General features: G+C 45.5%; 1 protein-coding gene across 1 annotated transcript in view; it reads left to right on the forward strand.

Annotated features, from left to right (window-relative positions):
- Window positions 1-18,010: 18,010 nt before the first annotated feature.
- The window catches only part of RELN (reelin), a 384,643-nt gene continuing 384,103 nt past the window's right edge, over window positions 18,011-18,550 (forward strand). The window contains exon 1 of the mRNA XM_058657530.1: window positions 18,011-18,241. Coding sequence (XP_058513513.1) covers window positions 18,013-18,241 — 229 coding nt within the window. The 5' untranslated portion in view covers window positions 18,011-18,012. The remainder of the gene's footprint in view (window positions 18,242-18,550) is intronic.

The following is an 18,550-nucleotide window of genomic DNA, read 5'->3' on the forward strand; positions in this document are numbered from 1 at the left end:
TTTGTTTTCTAGAGTCAATGTGGTGGCACAGCCAGCTAATCCTCAGACCTGTGGTGCCAACATCCCAAATGGACACTGATTCATGTCCCATCTGCTCCACTTCCAATCTAGCTCTGTAGCCTGGGAAAGTAACAGCAGATGGCCCAAGTCCTTGCTCCCCTGCACCCACATGGGAAACCCAGAGTATTACTAGCTCCTGGATTTGGATCAAACCAGATGTGGCCATTGCAGCCACTGGGGGAGCAAACCAGCACATGGAAGACCTTCTCTCTGTATCTCTTCTCTCTCTCTGTAAAATCTGCCTTTCAAATAAAAATAAACACTTTGAGAAAGAAATTTATTTTCTAATAATGTTAGCTCATATATTAGTGCTAACAAGACACTAAATAATAATATTGATGTGTGAATTCTGCCTTGTTCCTGACTTTAATAGAAATGGCTTCAACATTTTATTGTTGTTTAAAAAATGTTCACCTACTCAAAAGGCAAAGTCAGAGAGGGACATGGAAGGGGAGAGAAAGAAGAGAGAGAGAAGAGAGAAAGAGATTCCATTCACTGGTTCACTCCTCAAAGGAAATAGTTCTTTAATTCATTCAGCCAGTCTACATCTTTCAATTTGAGGATTTAGCTCATTTACATTCAAGGTTATTTTTGGTAAGTAATGACTTGGTATAGCCATTTTCCCATAAATATTGCTGATGTTTGCTTTGGTTTTCCTTTGTACTTCTGCTAGAAGTGATTTTCTGCCTTTACAACTTTTTTTTTTCCCAACATGGTGTCTATCATTGTCTGTTTCTCTGTGTAGCCTATTCGTAAGTATTATTTATGAGGCTGGATGAGGCTAACAGACATCCTTGGATTTTGCTTGTTTTGGAACAGTTATGGATGTGAGTGTCGCCGGGTACAGTGTTTTGGATTGACTATGTTGCTCCATTCTCTCTTGGCTGTTATTCTAACTGGGGGGTCCCCTTAAGGTAATCTAGTGTTCCTCTTTCTCTCAAGTACATCTTAGAATGTTTTCAGTGTTCTGCCTTTGAACGTTTGACCGTAATGTGTCATGGTGAAGCTCCTTTTGATCACGTGTATTAGGACTCTTAGGTGCTTCTTGCACTTGGATGTGCCCGTATTTCTCCAAGGTAGGGAGGTTTGTGTTTTCATTCCATTGAATCCATTCTCTCTGCATCTTCAGAAAACCCCAAGACCTGTATGTTTGGTCAGTTGGTAGTATCTGATACATCTCAACCACTATTTTCAGTTTTTCCAATTTTCCCTTTAAAATTTTTTTTCCAATAATTTGTCCTCTAGTGCAGAGGTTCTTTCTTCTGCCTCATCAAGTCTGTCCTCAAGGCCTTTCACTGTGCTTTCTACTTGACTTTTAATTTTTCATTTCTAATATTTAATATTAATTATCGCTTGGCAGATTTTTTTAAAAATTCATGTCATGTATGGATTTATCCCGTGTAATTGTTTCTCTGTGTTTCTGAATAATTTTGTGATCCTTTTTTGAATTTCTTTTCCAACATTTTATCAGTTTCATCTTCACATTGTAATGCTGAAGTGTTGCTGTGTTCCTTTAGGGGAGACATTTTGCCTTCCGTGGTCTCGTTCCTTGTATTTCTGCAATTATGTTAAAGAATTTGTGGAGACACTTATTGGCTTTCTCCTCCGATGGATTTTATCTTTGAACTCTGCCTCTGTGATTTATGGTAGTGTCCGTTCCTTGCATTGATCTTCAAAGGCATGCTATGGGTGGGACTAGGGAGCTCTGGTCAGTACTTGAGGGTGGGACAAGAGTCCAAGTTGGGCATGGTAAATCTCCTCTATTGTCAGCAGGGGGCAGGGTGCAGTCGCATCAGCTGGCATCATCACTGCCTTACCTCCTCTCTGCCCAAATGAGCAATGCCCAGACTCAGCCCACAGTTGCTACCACTCCCACCCACATAAGCATGCACCACACAAAGGATCTGTGTGTTCGTCCCTGTAAGCACAGGACCCTCTGCAATGACCCACACCAGGTTGTCAGGGAATTGTGAACCTCTGATGCCAGCCACAGTGCCATCCCTGAGAGCCAGCTACACCGCACACCCTATCATACAGTTCCAGAACTTCTGCACTGACAGTGCACAAAGCTCCACAGGGGCTCCATTCTGAGCCCCAGGAGCCTACCCTACCCGTGGAGGAAGGAGAGGTGTTCCCAGAACCGGCTGCCTGCAGGTACTCTGCCTTGATCCTTTGAGCCTGGGAGCCTGTGATAAAGAGTGGGTGTCTTGGGGCACTTCACAGTCCTAAGTGGGGCTCAGCCCTTTGCCAACCCTCCAGACCAGAATCAAAGTGGGTGAGGAATGGGGATTTATACCCCCAATCAAATTCCCTTTTCACATGGGCACTTTCTCCTCATGGTTGCCAGGTGCCTTGGAGTGTGCACGGGGAGAAATAGAAGTGCTATCCCTTCCCGGGTAGGTGGGCATCCTGCCCCCCGACTCTCATTTCACCCCCTGAGCGTGGAGTCTCCTCCAGTCCCCAGCTGTGGCAGTCACACATGGTGTGCTGCTTCTTTGTCCGGTCCATGCAACTCCACGGCACCTCTCTTCATTCTGTAGAATTTCCACTGCGAACTTTTCTCTACTGTGTGCCAGGAAGGCATTTTATCTACTAATTCTTCTGTTACATTCCTGCAAAATCAGCACATATTCTTCCTGTTCAGCCGTCTTCCATCTCCTTTTAGAATTTGAAAGATTAGAAAATGATGGTAAATTTAATAAATTCCATTTTATGGCATCTTATTATTACAGTTGTGGCATTTGATGTAATGAATTATCTTAAAAGGTTGTTGAACATCAAACTACCCTTGCAAATGTAGGATAACACAAATTTGTCGCTCCTCTCATTTATTTCTTTATTAGGCTGGCAATATTTTATCTAGAACTTTCCATCTACCTTTATAAGCAAAAAGGATTTAGAATTTCCTTGCCTGTATTATCTGTTCTTTTTTTAAATAAAATATTGCTAGTTGCATAAAGTAGAGCTAAATGTATTTTCTGTAGAGTATATTAAGTAAGATGAATTCTCAGGTTGTAAATTGTGGGCTTTTGTTTTCATTTGAAAGGCAGGCGGATGAGGAGGGGGATAAGAGGAAAAAATGACAGGGAGAGAGTGAGCATTCTCATCTCCCATCCACCGGATCCCTCCCTGAATGTGCACAGTAGCTAGGACTGGGACTTGTGAAAGCCAGCAACTCCATGCACGTCTCCCAGTTGAGCAACAGGAACCTCCACATGAGTCCTTGCTGCCTCCAGGGGGCTACATTACCAGGAAACTGGAGGCAGGCATCCATCAGCTTCTTCACAGCTAGACCAAATGCCTGCCCAGATGATCGAGTTTCTATAAAACCGCATGCATCTGCAAGGCCACCTGGCTCTGTAGCTTTTCTTAAAGATGTATACTTCTTTATTTTCTCTAATTATGGCTTTGTTAAGGTTTTTTTTTCTGGCTACTTTTGGTAATTCATATTTTCGCTGGAAAATTAGCACTTCGTTCTAGCTTATCAATTTTATGTCTACAGAGTTACACATATTTTATCAGCTATAACTTCCTCTCTATTGTAACCACATCTCTCTCTCTCTTTAAAAACAGGTAATTTTCTTTCTTCTTAATCAGATATGTATTTGTAGATGCATTTGTATTTCCAAGAGTATATTTTTGTTTTGGGCTGATTGTCAAATAGTTCATTGATGTGAGAAAACTGGGACAGAGGTTGAGCCAATACAGCAAATGAATCCTATCTGGAAGACGGTAGCTGATTCATGGTTCAATATCACAGTCTGCATTTACTTTTAACATATTGGTTACTCATTACTATATCAATTCATTCCATAATGATGTAAATTTTTGCTGATGGTATGTTGGAGCTTTCAATTGACTGGGATGATACTCTGCTGGCTCTGTCTTCAGACCAGAGAGGGTATACCTAAGAAGCCGTTGAACTTGACTGGACAATAAGATGCTGGACTCTATGTTTGGTATACGCTTGCAATGGGGAAATCTCAACTGAACTTGAGCTGTGGTTATGCAACAAGGAAGGTGGAGGAATCCACCATGGTGGGAGGGTTTGGGGAGGGGTGGGGAGAATCCAAGTACTTATGAACTGTGTCACATAATACAATGTAATTAATGAAGCTAAATAATAAATAATTAAAAAAAAATCACAGTCTGGCCTTTAACCAGTATTTCCAGGTCAAAATCATTGCTTTCTAGATATCACATTGTTGAAGACTGCTTGGGACTGTACAGGGTTGCCTAGGAAACTTTAGCTGAGGTGACAAACCAAACTGGAAGCTGCCGATTCCTCTTCAGTGTGTGGAAAAAGACAGTGAAATTATGCTTTTTGACAATAGGTTTTAGGTATTAGGTTTGAGCTCAAAGTGTTGCCTATTGCTTACTAGTTATCTTTGGTACTAGATAGTGTACCACTTAGTGTAGGCACTTGACTGGCTGAATGAATCAGTAAGGGCTTTTATACTCATCTGCGTCTATAAAATGACTTGTACTACTAACCCCATGAAGTTCAATGTGAAGGTTAAATACAGCTAGTGTTTTCTGCATCTGAATGTTGGCTATGTTAGAGAATGTTGTGAAAACGTAAAACTTTTGGTCAAGGGCTATATCTGAGATTTGACTGTTAAGCTCCAACTCATCCACTTACATGCAGACTTCCTATGTTTTGTCTCCCTGATCCTTGCCTAATAGTTTATCCTTTGAGAATAAGAGATTTAGAAAAATAAATTTTGGCCACAGTAGGCTGCTCTTTGGAATTTAAGGCAGCATATAGAATCTGGTGCATGGAGAAATGTAAACTCAATACTTTCTCTGTCTCTGAACTTCAACTTTGTATATTTTTCTAATTTAGTAATTAAGTCAAAGAACATATCTGACCGTCAAACCACATGTTGACCTAATTTAGCATATTCTGCTCTATTTTAGGCTCTTAAAATTTCATCTGCTAGGGTAATAAGGAAGCTTACTCTGATGATTGAATCTTTGAAATGTGATTTTCTTCATTCCTAAATTCAGATTTCCTTGTTTGTATCTAATTTGGCCAAGAGGGGGAAAATTCCATCATTTTCAAGCTATCCAAAGAATACTAGCAGTTGGGTGCCAAAAAAAAATGGCTATAACAAAATAAGTAGCTCCAGGTTAAAGCAAAGCCAAGCAAACAAGCAAAATGGTGCCTTGTTATATCAATAGTAGTTGCTAGGTGATGCAATTACTAAGAGAGGGACTTCAAAGTCTTTGGGGGTGGGGAGTTGCACTGAGTCGTTTTTCTTGAGCTTCAACCAGTTGCTTTATCCACAGATCAGGACAACCGTTGTCCCAGTCAAGAGTAATGTATTTCAACAAAATTCACAATGTGGTAGATATAAGGTAGCAGATCTGCTGGATGAACAAGTCGGAGATGGAATGTACAACATGAGGACTACAGGTAAATAACTCGGTGGTATACATAGGATTTATGCTCCATAAGTAGATTTTAGCTGCATTTGCAACAGAAGCAAAAAAAAAAGGTAATAGGAAGTAATGACTGTATTAATTTGCTTTGCTATGGTCACCTTCTTCCTTTCTATACGTTTTCTGTCACATCGTGCCCTTTACCTTAAGACTGTGCCATAGCAGCAGTGGCTGTGCCGTGTTGGGGATGAAGGAACTCAGTCTCAGCTCAGCCTTTATGCTCAGAAGCTCCACTGTACTGAAGGTTACTGTGAGGTCAGCTTTATTTTTCCACTGCAACACTCTTCACGGGCTTGTTGTAAGTTGGCAGTTGTTGTCATCCTCTGTCCCGTCCCTTCCTTTTTTCTTTTCCTGTGACCGAGAAATTGCAGGGCAGGCCTCTCTAGTCCTGAGCCTTTAATAGACTGTCCCAGACTTAAGGTCACACTCACTCTCACATCCAGGAAACCGGAGCTCCACAAGGAACAGGATCAGCGAACAGGGTCCGTGGAGCCCAATCCCGAGTTCCCGGAAAATCCTGCTTGCGGACAAAAACAGTGTAGGGTTTTAGTGGCAGCCAGCCAGGACCTTTACTCCGTGCAGCTTACCAGTTTGTAACCCCAGGGATTCCCAGGCCAGACAGCAAGGCTTCCTTAGAGAGAGAGAGCAAGAGCGAGCGAGTGAGAGAGATGTTCCCTTCACGGGGGTATGCTGGCCTCTGAGCCTTCTGCTCACAAAGTGTTTTGCGGCTGAGGTGCTACCCAACTGCCTTCTTCTTGGGAAGTCCTCTTTCAGATGCTTTGCTTGGGCTTGGGGAGAACCCTGGCTTGCTCACTGAAGACAGAGAATGATGTGGGAGATGTAGGATGGCTAGATGATATTCTCACAGAAGATTAGGAAGTTAGCTATTAGATTACCAAAGAAGAGACTTCCAAAAGTTCTTGGAGGAGGAGGCAGTTACACTAGCAGACCAGATGCCCATATCCCGCCTGAGAGTGCCTGAGCTCGCTTTCCAACATCAGCTCCCAACTCCAGCTGCCTGTCGATACAGGCCTGGGAGGCCAAGGTGACGTTTCAGATAACTGCGCTTCTTCCACTCACGCAGGACACCTACATTGCATTCCCAGCTCCCAGCTTTGGCCCCTGCTTCACCCCAGCTCTTGAGGGCATTTGCAGAGTGAACCGGTGCCTGGGGGTGCCCTCTTTCTGTTTCTCAAAATAAAATAAAATTTAAATTTAAACATTTCATGGAGGAATGTAGCTAAAGCTAATGTTAGACTTTAATTTTCATTTGGAACGCAAATAATCAGCACCACTGGTGACTAGCTATGATCGCAAAAGGACTGGGGCTTTGGTAGAGATGGTTGGCTACCCTTCAAGTACCTGATTTTGCAGTTTATTTACTTGTACCACTTGGTTATTTGTTCAGCCACCTGAATTTGTGAAGCACTTTCAGTCATAGGTCCAGATTAATTTCTGCACGTTAATACTGAAACTAGAGTATGGAGTGTGTTATAAATATTCTCTCTAGTATCTTGGCATAAAACATGGCATTATTTAGCATTGCTTGTGTGAATTATATGATAATTTGGCTAACTTGAGGTTTTTCAAGTTATTATTATTTATTGCATTAAAACCTGTTAGCATCAGCAATAAGCCATGTCTTAATAGTAATAAATTTTATTGTGGTTAAAATGTTACATTTTCGACTCTGAGTTTTATCCATGAGCATTCTCTTATTAAAATCATTAATATGCAAACAAAAATGTGCTCATTAATCTATTAGGGAAAAAAGATATATTTTACCGGACTGTGTAGTGTAGAGAAGTTTGTGTCTTTAGCAGAATGGTTAGACACGCCCCAGACTTTGAGTAACATCCACATTGTATACATTAACTGAAAAAGAAAGACCAAAAAAAAAAAAAAAAAAATTTGTGCCATTGTGTCCACCATGTGAAAAATAAAATCTCGTAATATCATAGGCATGGAAATTGGTCATCATTTCACATTTAGTGCTTTGTTTAAACATGACCCATGAGCCATTTGAGATCAAAGTTCACAAAACTGGCAAGGAATGGTTGCATTACTGTTATGTCTCTGACGTGTGAAGGACACAAAAAAGGAATTCATAGAGACAAACTGTTTGGAACGAACAAATCCTCTCTAAGTCTTGAGGACTTTCTCAAATTTAAATGAGGATAAAGAATGAGGGAAATAAGCTATTCAAGGTAGCCAATTAGGTCCCACTCCCACTCCCAACCTCCACCACCAACAAATGATTCAGGATTCCTAGTTCTTGAGTGTTTTATCTGAGGCAGAAAGAGCTTCCTCTGAGGAGGCCAGGGAAGAAAAACGGGGATACTCAAGCTGGCCTACAAAAATGGGAGGTCAGTGATGCGGGTCAGCCTGCCTGGACAGGCACAGTGTTTTTGGTTTCATACACAGTTCTGCTTCGTGGTAGACACTTCACTGAAGTCATCAGTTTAATCCTTGTCTGTGAAAGAATTCTTATTTTCTGAGCACTGATATAGTTATTGAATATCAAGTTAAATTTTTTTTGGTGCCAACAAGGTCATGCGTTAGAAGGTATGGATTATCATTTTAAAAGGCCAGGTATGCCTAGGCACTGATAATGTGACACTAATTTGCTGAAGAATGCTATATTCCTGAATAATTTTTCCATTACATCAGGACACTGCATTGAAACCAACGATATTAAACAGATCCTTCTTTATTTAACACTGCTGGAAAGCCTTGCAGAAGTATCTATTATTCACGCAGGACTTGATCATGGAGGTACGAAGGGGAAACAGCACTCATGCTATTACGTTTTATAGACTATGGGAGTCCTGGCTTCTGTTTGACAGTCACCCAAACTTTTCCTGATCAAGTTGAAATTCACCTTCCCCTGAAGGCCACTATTGAAGGCAATCCCGGGTCAGAACTCATCATTAGTTGAAAGAATGCAAGTGGTTAGACACTTGCCATCCTGCAATTCCCAGGGAACTGCTATGACAGCCCATGCTCACGAGGATGAGGTTTTTGGGGGAAGGAAGGAGATAAAGACCATAACAGACTTCCAAGTCTTAAAAAATGCCACCCTGCTGCAGAAAGGCATTTGGGAGCTTAAAAAGGGCCCAGACGGAAGGGACTTCCTGCATGATGAAATCACCAAAGAGCTGCAGGTGCTTAAGGCCAAGTGCCATAGCTGGTCATTAGGTTGATGGTAATGCTTTCCTTCTCTGTTTCATCAGGGTGAAACTTGAGGTCCACAGGTTAAGATTGGTAAGATGGGGTGTGATGCAACCCTGTTCCACCATTCTGGAGAAGTTGGCATGAGCAACAAAGCAATGTATGCCTTAGGACATGAGCAAGAGAGAGGCTGGTGGCCCAGCCCTGAGCCATCAGCTTCCCAGTGTCACATTTACATAATAACAATTGTCTGCCTATGCGATGTTACGCCCCGTGACAACCGAACTCTTGGATGACACATTGCGTGCCTGTTTTGCTCAGCTTTTCACTTGGCCTTCTTTTGTTGCCTTTTCCTGTGGAAATCACCTCTTCTTCCTCCCAGCAGTCTGTGTGGTTTTGATACAGCTGACTTCAGACCTCATCAGCATGGGCTCCTGAGGGCATGCCACAGGTTGGCTGACTGGCATCTTCATCCAGATGACTGTGTCGAAGGTTGATTCTCAGTCCCAAGAGAGTCAGTTTTCTCATGACGCGTATACACAGGCTTGCTAAGGGCCACCATGTTAAGAGGAAATGTCTGAGAGTTGTACCCGTGCAGGAAGGAGCAGAAGCCAGCGTCAAAGAGGGTGTTGACAGCACTAGTTCAGCTGTGCCCGTGCCTAGGGCTTCCAACAGAGTCTTACAAAAAGTAATTCCTTCTAGAGATCCGTCTATTGGTTCACTCTGCAGGTAGCCTTAATGGCCAGGGCTGACCAAGCCAAAATCGGGAAGCAGGGTCTCAGATATATCCCATAGTACATTAAAGTGGCTAAGGAGAGCTTAGAACACAAACCAAGCTTGTTGTTATTCTGACACTAGTGATTCCTAATATTGCTACTCTTAATATGTGATGGTTAATAAAGCACATTTTTCATATTATATATATATTTTTTTCATATTATATATATATTAGTATGCGGGTAATAGCTATTTCAATAACTTGTTTTCTTTGCAGGCTTCCACATTTTATCTAAAGGCACACAAAAAAACTTTGGACATTGTCCTGATAAACGTGTTATAGGCTCTGCTGTACTCCCAGAGAAGTCCTTTTCATGAACAAGCCAAGGATGTAAATTCTCAGCAATTAGGGCCCGGCACAGTAGCCCAGTGGCTAAAGTTCCCGCCTCAAAAGCGCCGGGATCCCATATGGCTTGTTTTTAAAATTTCTGGTCTTTGAATGATTTCCATTACTGTCTATAAGTCGAATAACAGAAGGAAATTGTGCTTTCTATTAGATCAGTTTGTTTTCCTGGAAGAAAATCTTTAAGAACATCTGACATTCCATGCTGTCAGAAGCAGATGTCTCTGCTCGTCAAGGTCTTAATTTTAGTCATCATGTTTTGTTTCATTTTCTTTTCTGGTTTAAGATTACCAGCTGATTTTATTTTAAACAGTTTTATTTTTATCTGAACAGCAGACTTATAGACAGAGGAAGGAGGGAGAGAGAGAGAACGATCCTTCGTCTGATGAGTTTCTCTCTAAATGACACAACTGGCCAAGACTGAGCCAGGTCAGAGTCAAGAGTTCCATCCAGGTCTTCCATGTGGGTGACAGGGGCCCACGATCTTGGACCATTTTCCGCTGCTTTCCCACGTCTATTAGTATGAAGTTAAATCAGATGTGGAGTGGTCAGGACGTGAACTGGCATCCATAGGGGATGCTGGTTTCTTGGAGTTTTTAATCCTTAATTCTTCTACAATGCTTTTCAAAAGGTTTATTTATTTATTTAAAGTCGGAGACAGGGAGAAAGCGAGTATCTTCTGCTTTTCCACCCCCTGGCTTTCTCCCAAATGGCCAGGGTTAGACCAACCAATAGCTAGCAGCCAGGAGCATCACCTTACACATGGAGTCCACGACCCATGAGCTTGGTCCTCTTCCACTACTTTTCCCAATCCATTAGGACAAAAATGGATCAGAATGGGAGCAACTGACACTCAAACTAATGCCTATGTGGAATGCTGGCATGGCAGGTGGAAGTTTATCCATTGTGCCATCGCATTGGCCGCTCTTTATGACTTTTGAGATATTTGATTTTTAAAATGTAGTTGATACTTCTAACATCTAAATTCTTGCAGGTGTGATTGTGTAACATGAGACTCTCAAACTATTTCTATTGACTCACGGAGTCCTGTTTCTCACAGCATTAACGATTTTTTAAATTGCGAACATGGGTCCCCTACATCTTCATCTGTTGTAAGGGTTTTTCTGTTGTTTTGCTTCTTAGAGATGATTTAAAGTTGGCTCTTTCAGGTGTTTGGGAACACATTCAAAGCCAAGACCACGTTCGGTGAATTGTTGGCTTAAGGTTGCCTAAATCAAATGGAAGTGTGATTTTGGATCACAAACCCTTCAGGGGTAGATGGTAGCATTGTGTCTTGGTGAGAGAATTCCCTTGTCTTTCACTATGGGGTAAAGATGGAGGCAAATGAAAAGATTTTCCCAAATTCGGCTTCCTATTGAGGGTCTAGCTATTTGGAGAAGGTCATAGATTGGTGCATGTTTTTTGTTTGTTCATTTGGTTTTCATTCCTGTCTCTTTCTTACTTTCCCTTTCAGTACAGTGCTTTACAATCCAGTTACTTCTGTAGAGTACTGTACCAACAAAATGAATTACTAGTTGTAAAGAAAGCTTCTTGCATGTCACAGTGAAGTTATTGTAAATATTTTTAAACACTTATTCAGAATTTCTGTACCTTCCTCACAGGCTGGCAATAGATAGCTTGTGGACTGGCCTGCAAATGACACCCCGAGAAGCACTGTCCTATCACGCAGCCCACTTGGGGCAGGCCCTGCACTTTATCTCCAGTGGCCATGTCCCACCTGGCCATCAGAGGGAAACTTTAGGGTCACTGAAATGGGCAGATGTCCCCAAGGGCTCAGTGGGTTGGGAACCCAGTGTTTTATCTCTGGATTCCTGTTCTCCACCACAAACCAATCCAATACTTCCTCCTCTCACTGAAATACATGGGCAGGCTCACCAAAAGACATGTGTCAGAATATTTTTTCAACGGCACTGATCATAGGTGCTCAAAACCAAGAAACAGCCAGAATGCCATTATCAGTGGATGAGTGAATCATGGCTTTCCTAAATAACACATAGGCATATGAATGACCAAATGGTGGCTACTTGCTGCGTGCAACATGAACAATTTTCATGTCATGATTTTAAGCTAAAAAGCATACATAAAACTCTTCTATGTCATTTCATCTACGTAAAACTGGAAAACAAGCAAAAATAACCAACCAGAAGATACATTTTTGTCCCCACTTAAGCATTCCATGCCTTGGGGACAAGCAATCATTCAAAAAGCTCACAAGAACTTGTGGCTAATGTTTTCTTGATGCTCCTGACACGGGTGTTCCTTTTGGTAGCACTAACTGCATTGTGCTCTACGCTTAGGATTTGTTTGTTCTTGCGTGTAAATGTCAATACTGCATTGCATCTCTCCTCCCAAATAAAAGGGAGACTCCCGATGAAACTGTGCAATACGCCTTGATGATATGATACCAGCTTTCCTACCATTGTTATTGCCTACAGTGCCATGATACACTTATGTAGCAGAATGTTGGACTTGTGACTATTGCTGAAGGACTACACTAATGCAAACCCCAAGGAGTGGAGAATGTTTTAAGCTAGGATTTCAGTGTTCTAGAAATGTTAGTGTAACGACTTTATATGGACTCACAATTTATCTCATGTCAACATTGTAATGTAGGGTGGCTTTAGCATACTCTGTCAGGACGTGTTTTCTCACAGCCAGTTCTTAGACATCCCTTCTTTACCAGTGAATTTCATTTGCTGATGTCTTGGCTAATTGTGAGTGTGTGTGTGAGTGTGTGTGTGAGTGTGCGCATGCACACACGCTTATAAGCCTCAATGTTGTCAATCTGTACAAAGTTGATGGGGAACAGGCTCCAAGTTCACTAACTGCTGTATAAGGAAGTACTTGTTCCCGATTCATCTCTGACTATTGCTGATCGATTTCAGTTCCGTATTCATATTTGTACATTTCGGGATTTCATAGACTTTTTGATTTTTACTCATTAAATAAGAGTGGTATCTTACTTTCTCATACATGCCAAGCAAAATATTCGACAGTTTGGCTGAAAAATATCAATGAAGAGCAATAGATGAACTTTTACAACTTTTCAAGTGAATTCTTGTCTTTTTGTGCTTCATTTAGATCGACCGCTTCCCAGGTAACTTGTGTGTCTGGGATACACAAATACTGAGCTTCGAACAGTTTATGGAAAATGGAATTAAAAGGTGATGCACATTGCCCATGAACCTCTTCAAGTCTTATCTAGAGAACTTAATTTCCAGTATACCCATGACTAGGTTTTAGTTCTGATTTATTAGGAATCAGTGGGACGATCTAAGAACAGCAGTTTTTAAAAGTAGACCAATTACCATTTTTAAGGTCTTAAATGATAAGTCTCAACCCAGGTAAACTTCCTGTTTGCACAAGTTTGTCCCTCCCAACATCATCTTATGTTGCATGTGGTTTAAATGCTTATTTATTTGAAAGGCTGAGAGAGAGAGAGAGATGAGAGAGAGAGAGAGAGAGAGAGAGAGAGAGAGAGAGAGAGAGAGAGAGATCTTCTACAGAATTAATGTCTCTCTTAATGTCTGCAATAGGCAGGAGTGGGCCAGGCTGAAGCCAGAAGGCAAAAACTCCATCTGGGTCTCTCAAGTGGTTGGCAGGGTCCCAAGTACTTGAGCCATCATCCGCTCAGAGATTCCCAGTGTATGTTTTAGCATGAGCTGGATCCCAAGCACAGAGTAGCCAGGTCTCGAACTAGGCGTGTCCCAGTAGGCCGTGTTACCACATCTACCCCCTACAGATGCTTTTCCGGTAAATCCAATTTTCTTGAAAATTATTTCTGTAGTATTTTCATTAGTTCAAAGTTTATGGGTTTTTTTTTTTTTTTTTTGTAGGCTGAATATCTTGGAAGCTTTTTGCTATGGCTCACAAAATAGAAGCAATGTCTGGAGTTAGCACATAAATTAGAAGTTGTGATTTCAAACTTGGTTTTCCACTTTCCTGTGTGATTTGAAGCAAATCGCTCCCAGAGCCGATGCTACTTTGTTTTCAAAATGAATCTGCACATGGCTTGTGTGCTTTCCTGATTTTAAAAAAAATTTTATTTATTTGAAAGGCAGAACTAGAGAGAGACAGAAAGAGGAAGACAAAGATTGTTCACACATTGGTTACTCCTGAAACGGCTGCATTGGCAGAAGCTGTGCTCGGCTGAAGCCAGTACTCTGGAGCTTCTGAGTCTCCCAGCTGGGCACAGCGACCCAAGCACTTGGGCCATCTTCCACTGCCTTACCAGGCACGGAGCTAGAATAGAAGTAGAGCATCCAGGTCTTGAACCAGTACCCATATGGGATGCCTACATCGGGGGCGGTGGCTTAACCAGCTTGGCCACAACACTATACCCTAATTTTCTGATTTTCATAAAAGATTCTGAAAAAAAAATTTCACACTAATGCGCTGAGTAGATCCAACCCAGGAAGTCTCGGAGGTTGTAAGAACACAGGGCTCTATATAGCTGACAGCGCAGAGGGACTCACATTGGTTTAAAGGATTTCAATGGTGCATACAATATCCACCTCCCTGTTGCCCAGCGCTCTAGCGTCATTTTAAGTCGACTCTGTTGCACCTGTTAGTGAGCAAGTTTGGGAAGACAGCCAGAAATTCAAGCCTGCATAGTCAGGAGTGTTAACTCACTCAAATGAGCACAGCAAAGTCATGTAAAAAAAAAAATCAAGGAATCCCAGAAACGGCAGATGTGGAAAATTAACTTGGTCACATAAAGTGAATATTGAACGAAGTCGTGACCAGATATTCCATCAACAGCATCTGTTTATGCAAACATATTTTTTTCAGATTTATTTGGAAGAGGGAGGGAGCTAGGGAAGTGGGGGGGGGGGAGAGAGAGAGAGAGAGAGAGAGAGAGAGAGAGAGAGAGAGAATCTTCCATCTAGCTACTGGTTCACTCTCAAGATCGCTAGAAAGGTCAGAGCCACCCAAGCCAAGGTCAGCAGCTTCTTCCAGGACTCCCATCATGTGGGCCATCTTTTGCTGCCTTTACCAGGCCACTAGCAGGCAGCTGAGACGGGAAGTGAAACAGCTGGGACACGAATCAACACACATCTGGAATGCTGCTTCCTGCCATCAGAAGCGGCAGGTTTCCCACAATGCCACGAGGCCAGCTCCACCAGAGTACTTCACATGGAGAGGAGACCCCTGGGAGGTGAGGACTGTCTGGGCAGGAAGAGCCAATCACAGCACAAGCGTCATGTTTTACTGAAGATAAAGCAGCAGCCCCAGGATCCAACACGGTTAGGTGTGATGCCACCTCTTCTTGGGACCTCCATTTCCCCAGTGAAAATGAGGCCTATTCTGCCTCTTGCAGGCTGCTGCAGGTGAAGTTATCCGAGCAGAGGTTGAAAGGACCCTCCCATCCCTCTATAACACCATCAACGTGTTCTTCAGGGGCGGTTTGTAGCGGTTAGTGCTGGAATTCCGGAATCAGACTGCCTGCATTCCACTCACTACATTCCCTCGGCAGCTGTGTTACCTTGGACAAGTTGCTTGTTCCGTAAGGTTTCAGTGATTAAGGAGGTGAATGCAGAGGCTACCACGTCGAAGCGGGCCAAGCCTCCGTGTGCAGTACTGACATCCAAATGGGCACCAGTTCATATCCCAGCTGCTCCACTTCCCATCCAGCTCCCTCCTTATGGCCTAGGAAAGCAGCAGAGGAGAGTTCAAGTCCTTAGGCTCCTGAGCCCACCGTGGGAGACCTAGAAGAAGCGCCTGGCTCCTCGCTTTGGACAGGTCCAGTTCTAGTTGTTGCAGCCATTTGGGGCGTGAACCAGTGTAAGAGAGATCTCTGTCTCCCCTTTCTCTGTAATTCTGCCTTTCAAATGAATAAAATCTTGAATACAAAGCAGAACAGCAGGTGAATTACTTAGAGTATTAAGGTGTAAGTATCGGCTGGAAATATTCAAGTTTGGAAGTGACTTATTTTCTTGGGCTACACTCACATAACAGAAAGATCTGATGGGGGTTGCCAGCTGGGGGTGAGTTTCTCCCAATCCCATTTCGGGCAGTGTTGCCTTGCAGGAGTCCAGGAGTGGGGAAGCTTCCCTTTCTAGCTGGGGTTGTAGACAGTAGCAGGGCTAGCCGGCGGTCTTCCCTGGGCTTTTCCCACAGGACTTGGGCAGGTGGCCACCTCCATGTTCTGCCTCGTCTAAGGGGATCAGCCAATATTAGGATCAAATGAGGCACAGTACTTACAGCCTGCACCGAGCAATAATAGTGTAATGACCGTGGTGAACACATCTGAAAATATTTTATTACTTTTAAAAAAAATTTATGTTTATTGGGAAGACAGATTTACAGAGAGAAGGAGAGACAAAGATTTTCCATCTGCTGGTTCGCTCCCCAAATGGCTGCAAAGGCTGGAGGTGAGCCAATCAGAAGCCAGGAGCTGCTTCCGGGTCTCTCACGTGAGTGCAGCATCCCAGGGGCTTTGGACCGTCTCCGAGTGCTTTACCTTGCCATAAGCAGGGAGCTGGATAGGATGTGCAGCCACCAGGACAAGAACCAGGGCCCAAATGGGATGCCAGCGCTTGCAGGGGGAGAATTAGCCAATTGAGCCATGGCACAGGGAGCATATTTTGTGTTTCTTTTGCGACAGGTGAACCCTTGAGGGATTTTCAGGGCTTGCAAAGGCAGGTAGAAGTGGCCACTCTATACCTATGCAAACTCAGGAGACGTGCGTGTGTGTGTGTGTGTGTGTGTGTGGCAAGGAAGTCACTGCAGAGGTCTCCGGTGGTCCCGTTTTTATACTTCTTACTCCAAGACAGCGTCTCTTTTCAATTTTACAATCCACTCTTCGCGTTTGTCTGGGCTTGGTGACCGGCCAAGGGTGGGAGAGGGGAGGCATTAAAACCTGACAGCGTCGCTCCCCGGGGCTCCTCCGGATGCCACAGGGCCCCTCTACCAGCCGTCCCCGGCTTTCCAAACGCGCTTAGTATTACCGTTCCACCTCCCCGCCCCTGCCCTGCGCGAGCCACTCATTGCCGCCCGCTTCCATCGCCGCCGCCTCCCCTGCGCCCTGGTCGCTCTTTCCCAACCCCGGCCCCACTCAGGGCCACTGGCCACCCCTGACATTTAGAGGAAATAAACACTGACTTAAAAAAAAAAAATCCCGACTGCGCCCGGTTGCTGTTGGAGGACCCAGTGGCAGCGGATAACCCAAGAGCCCAGCGCAGAGCTCCGCGGGTTGTTTCAGCCTCGGACAGATCATCCTTTCCAGGCACCCCGCGAGGCTGCCAACCCCACTTTCCCTTTATCTCATTTTTAAATCCGGCTACAGATGAGGCTCGTGCGCTGGGCGCTGGGCGCTGGGGGGCAGCGGGTGGGGGTTGGGGGGCCGTGAGGCAGCGAGCCCCGAGGGGACGCGGGGCGCAGACAAAGGAGCCGGCGCCCTCGCGCGCGCGCCCCGTTCCTCCCCTCACGCATCCTATAAGGGCGGATGGCGGTGGATGTTGAGAAGGCTACTCTGAGGGCCACAGGAGGTTGGCGCCCGCGCCCGTGGGCACGCTCCGGTCAGCTGGGCGTGGGGCTCTTGGGTGTCTTTCCCCGTCCCCACCCCCACCGCCGTTACACACATTCGCCCGCTTTCCCCCCGACCGGCAGCCTCGGTCAGCGTCCCCCTCGCCTCACAGCCCGGCTCGGTTCCCCTTCCCTGGCCCTGCGGGGCGCCGGCCGGGTTCCCCTGAGGCGTGCGCCGCCGCCGCCGCCGCCTCAGCGCTCCGTGAGGCGCTCGGAGCCGGGAGGGCGCGAGCCGGGCGTGTGCGCGCGCGCGGGCGCGCGGGCGGGCGGGGAAGCCTCGGGGACACGTGTGGCGGCGGCGGGGCGGAGTGGGGCGGGGTGCGGGGCTTTAAGAAGGTGTGTGCAGCGGGGAGGCCGCTTTCCCAGGCCTGGCCGACGGGGGAGTCGCGCCGAGGCCTTCGGCGGCGGTGGCAGCCGCGGCCGCTGTGGTGGAAACGACGCACCGAGGCTGCGGAGGACGCGCTTTCGGCGCCCGCAAGCCCAGGCGTCCCGCGGCTCCGGAGGCCCCTGACAAAGTTACTTTGGGAGCCGCGGTCTCCCCGCGGAAGTTGCCGGCCGAGCCCTCCCGGCTCGTCACCGCCTTTTTAGCTCGGCGTGGCCCTCCCTCGCTCCCGGCGTGTCCCGAACTGAATGAGCGAGCGGCGCGCGGGGTGCGCGGCGGCAGCGGCATGGAGCGCGGGCGCTGGGCCCCGCGGACTTTGCTCGTGGTGCTGCTGCTGCTCGGGGCGACGCTGAGGGGACGCGCGGCGGTGGGCTATTCCCCCCGCTTCTCGCCCTTCTTTTTCCTCTGCACCCACCACGGGGAGCTGGAAGGGGACGGGGAACAGGGCGAGGTGCTCATTTCGCTGCACGTTGCGGGCAGCCCCACCTACTATGTACCAGGACAAGAATACCATGGTAGGTACCTCGATGTCTCCGTGCTGTCATCCACCCATCCACCCTCTTACCTCCGAAGAGCGTTTCTTTTTAAAATCTCTTGCATTGGGGGGGGGGTCATTTAAAACCCAGAGTGTCCCCCCACCCCCATCCTCCTTCCGCCGCCGCGCGCCACAGGCGAATTGGGGTGGGTGGTTGGGGTGGCGAGGGAATAAAGTTAGTGGGGGGAAATCGAGTCTCGAGTTGGGATGGATCCACTCCGGACGGGGTCCCCCCCCAGTGGCTGAGCTGGCCGGTGCTGCGCTAAATGCCGGGGAATTCCTGGGAGAG

This window comes from Ochotona princeps, chromosome 32, assembly GCF_030435755.1.
Source record: "Ochotona princeps isolate mOchPri1 chromosome 32, mOchPri1.hap1, whole genome shotgun sequence".
Lineage (NCBI taxonomy): Eukaryota > Metazoa > Chordata > Mammalia > Lagomorpha > Ochotonidae > Ochotona > Ochotona princeps.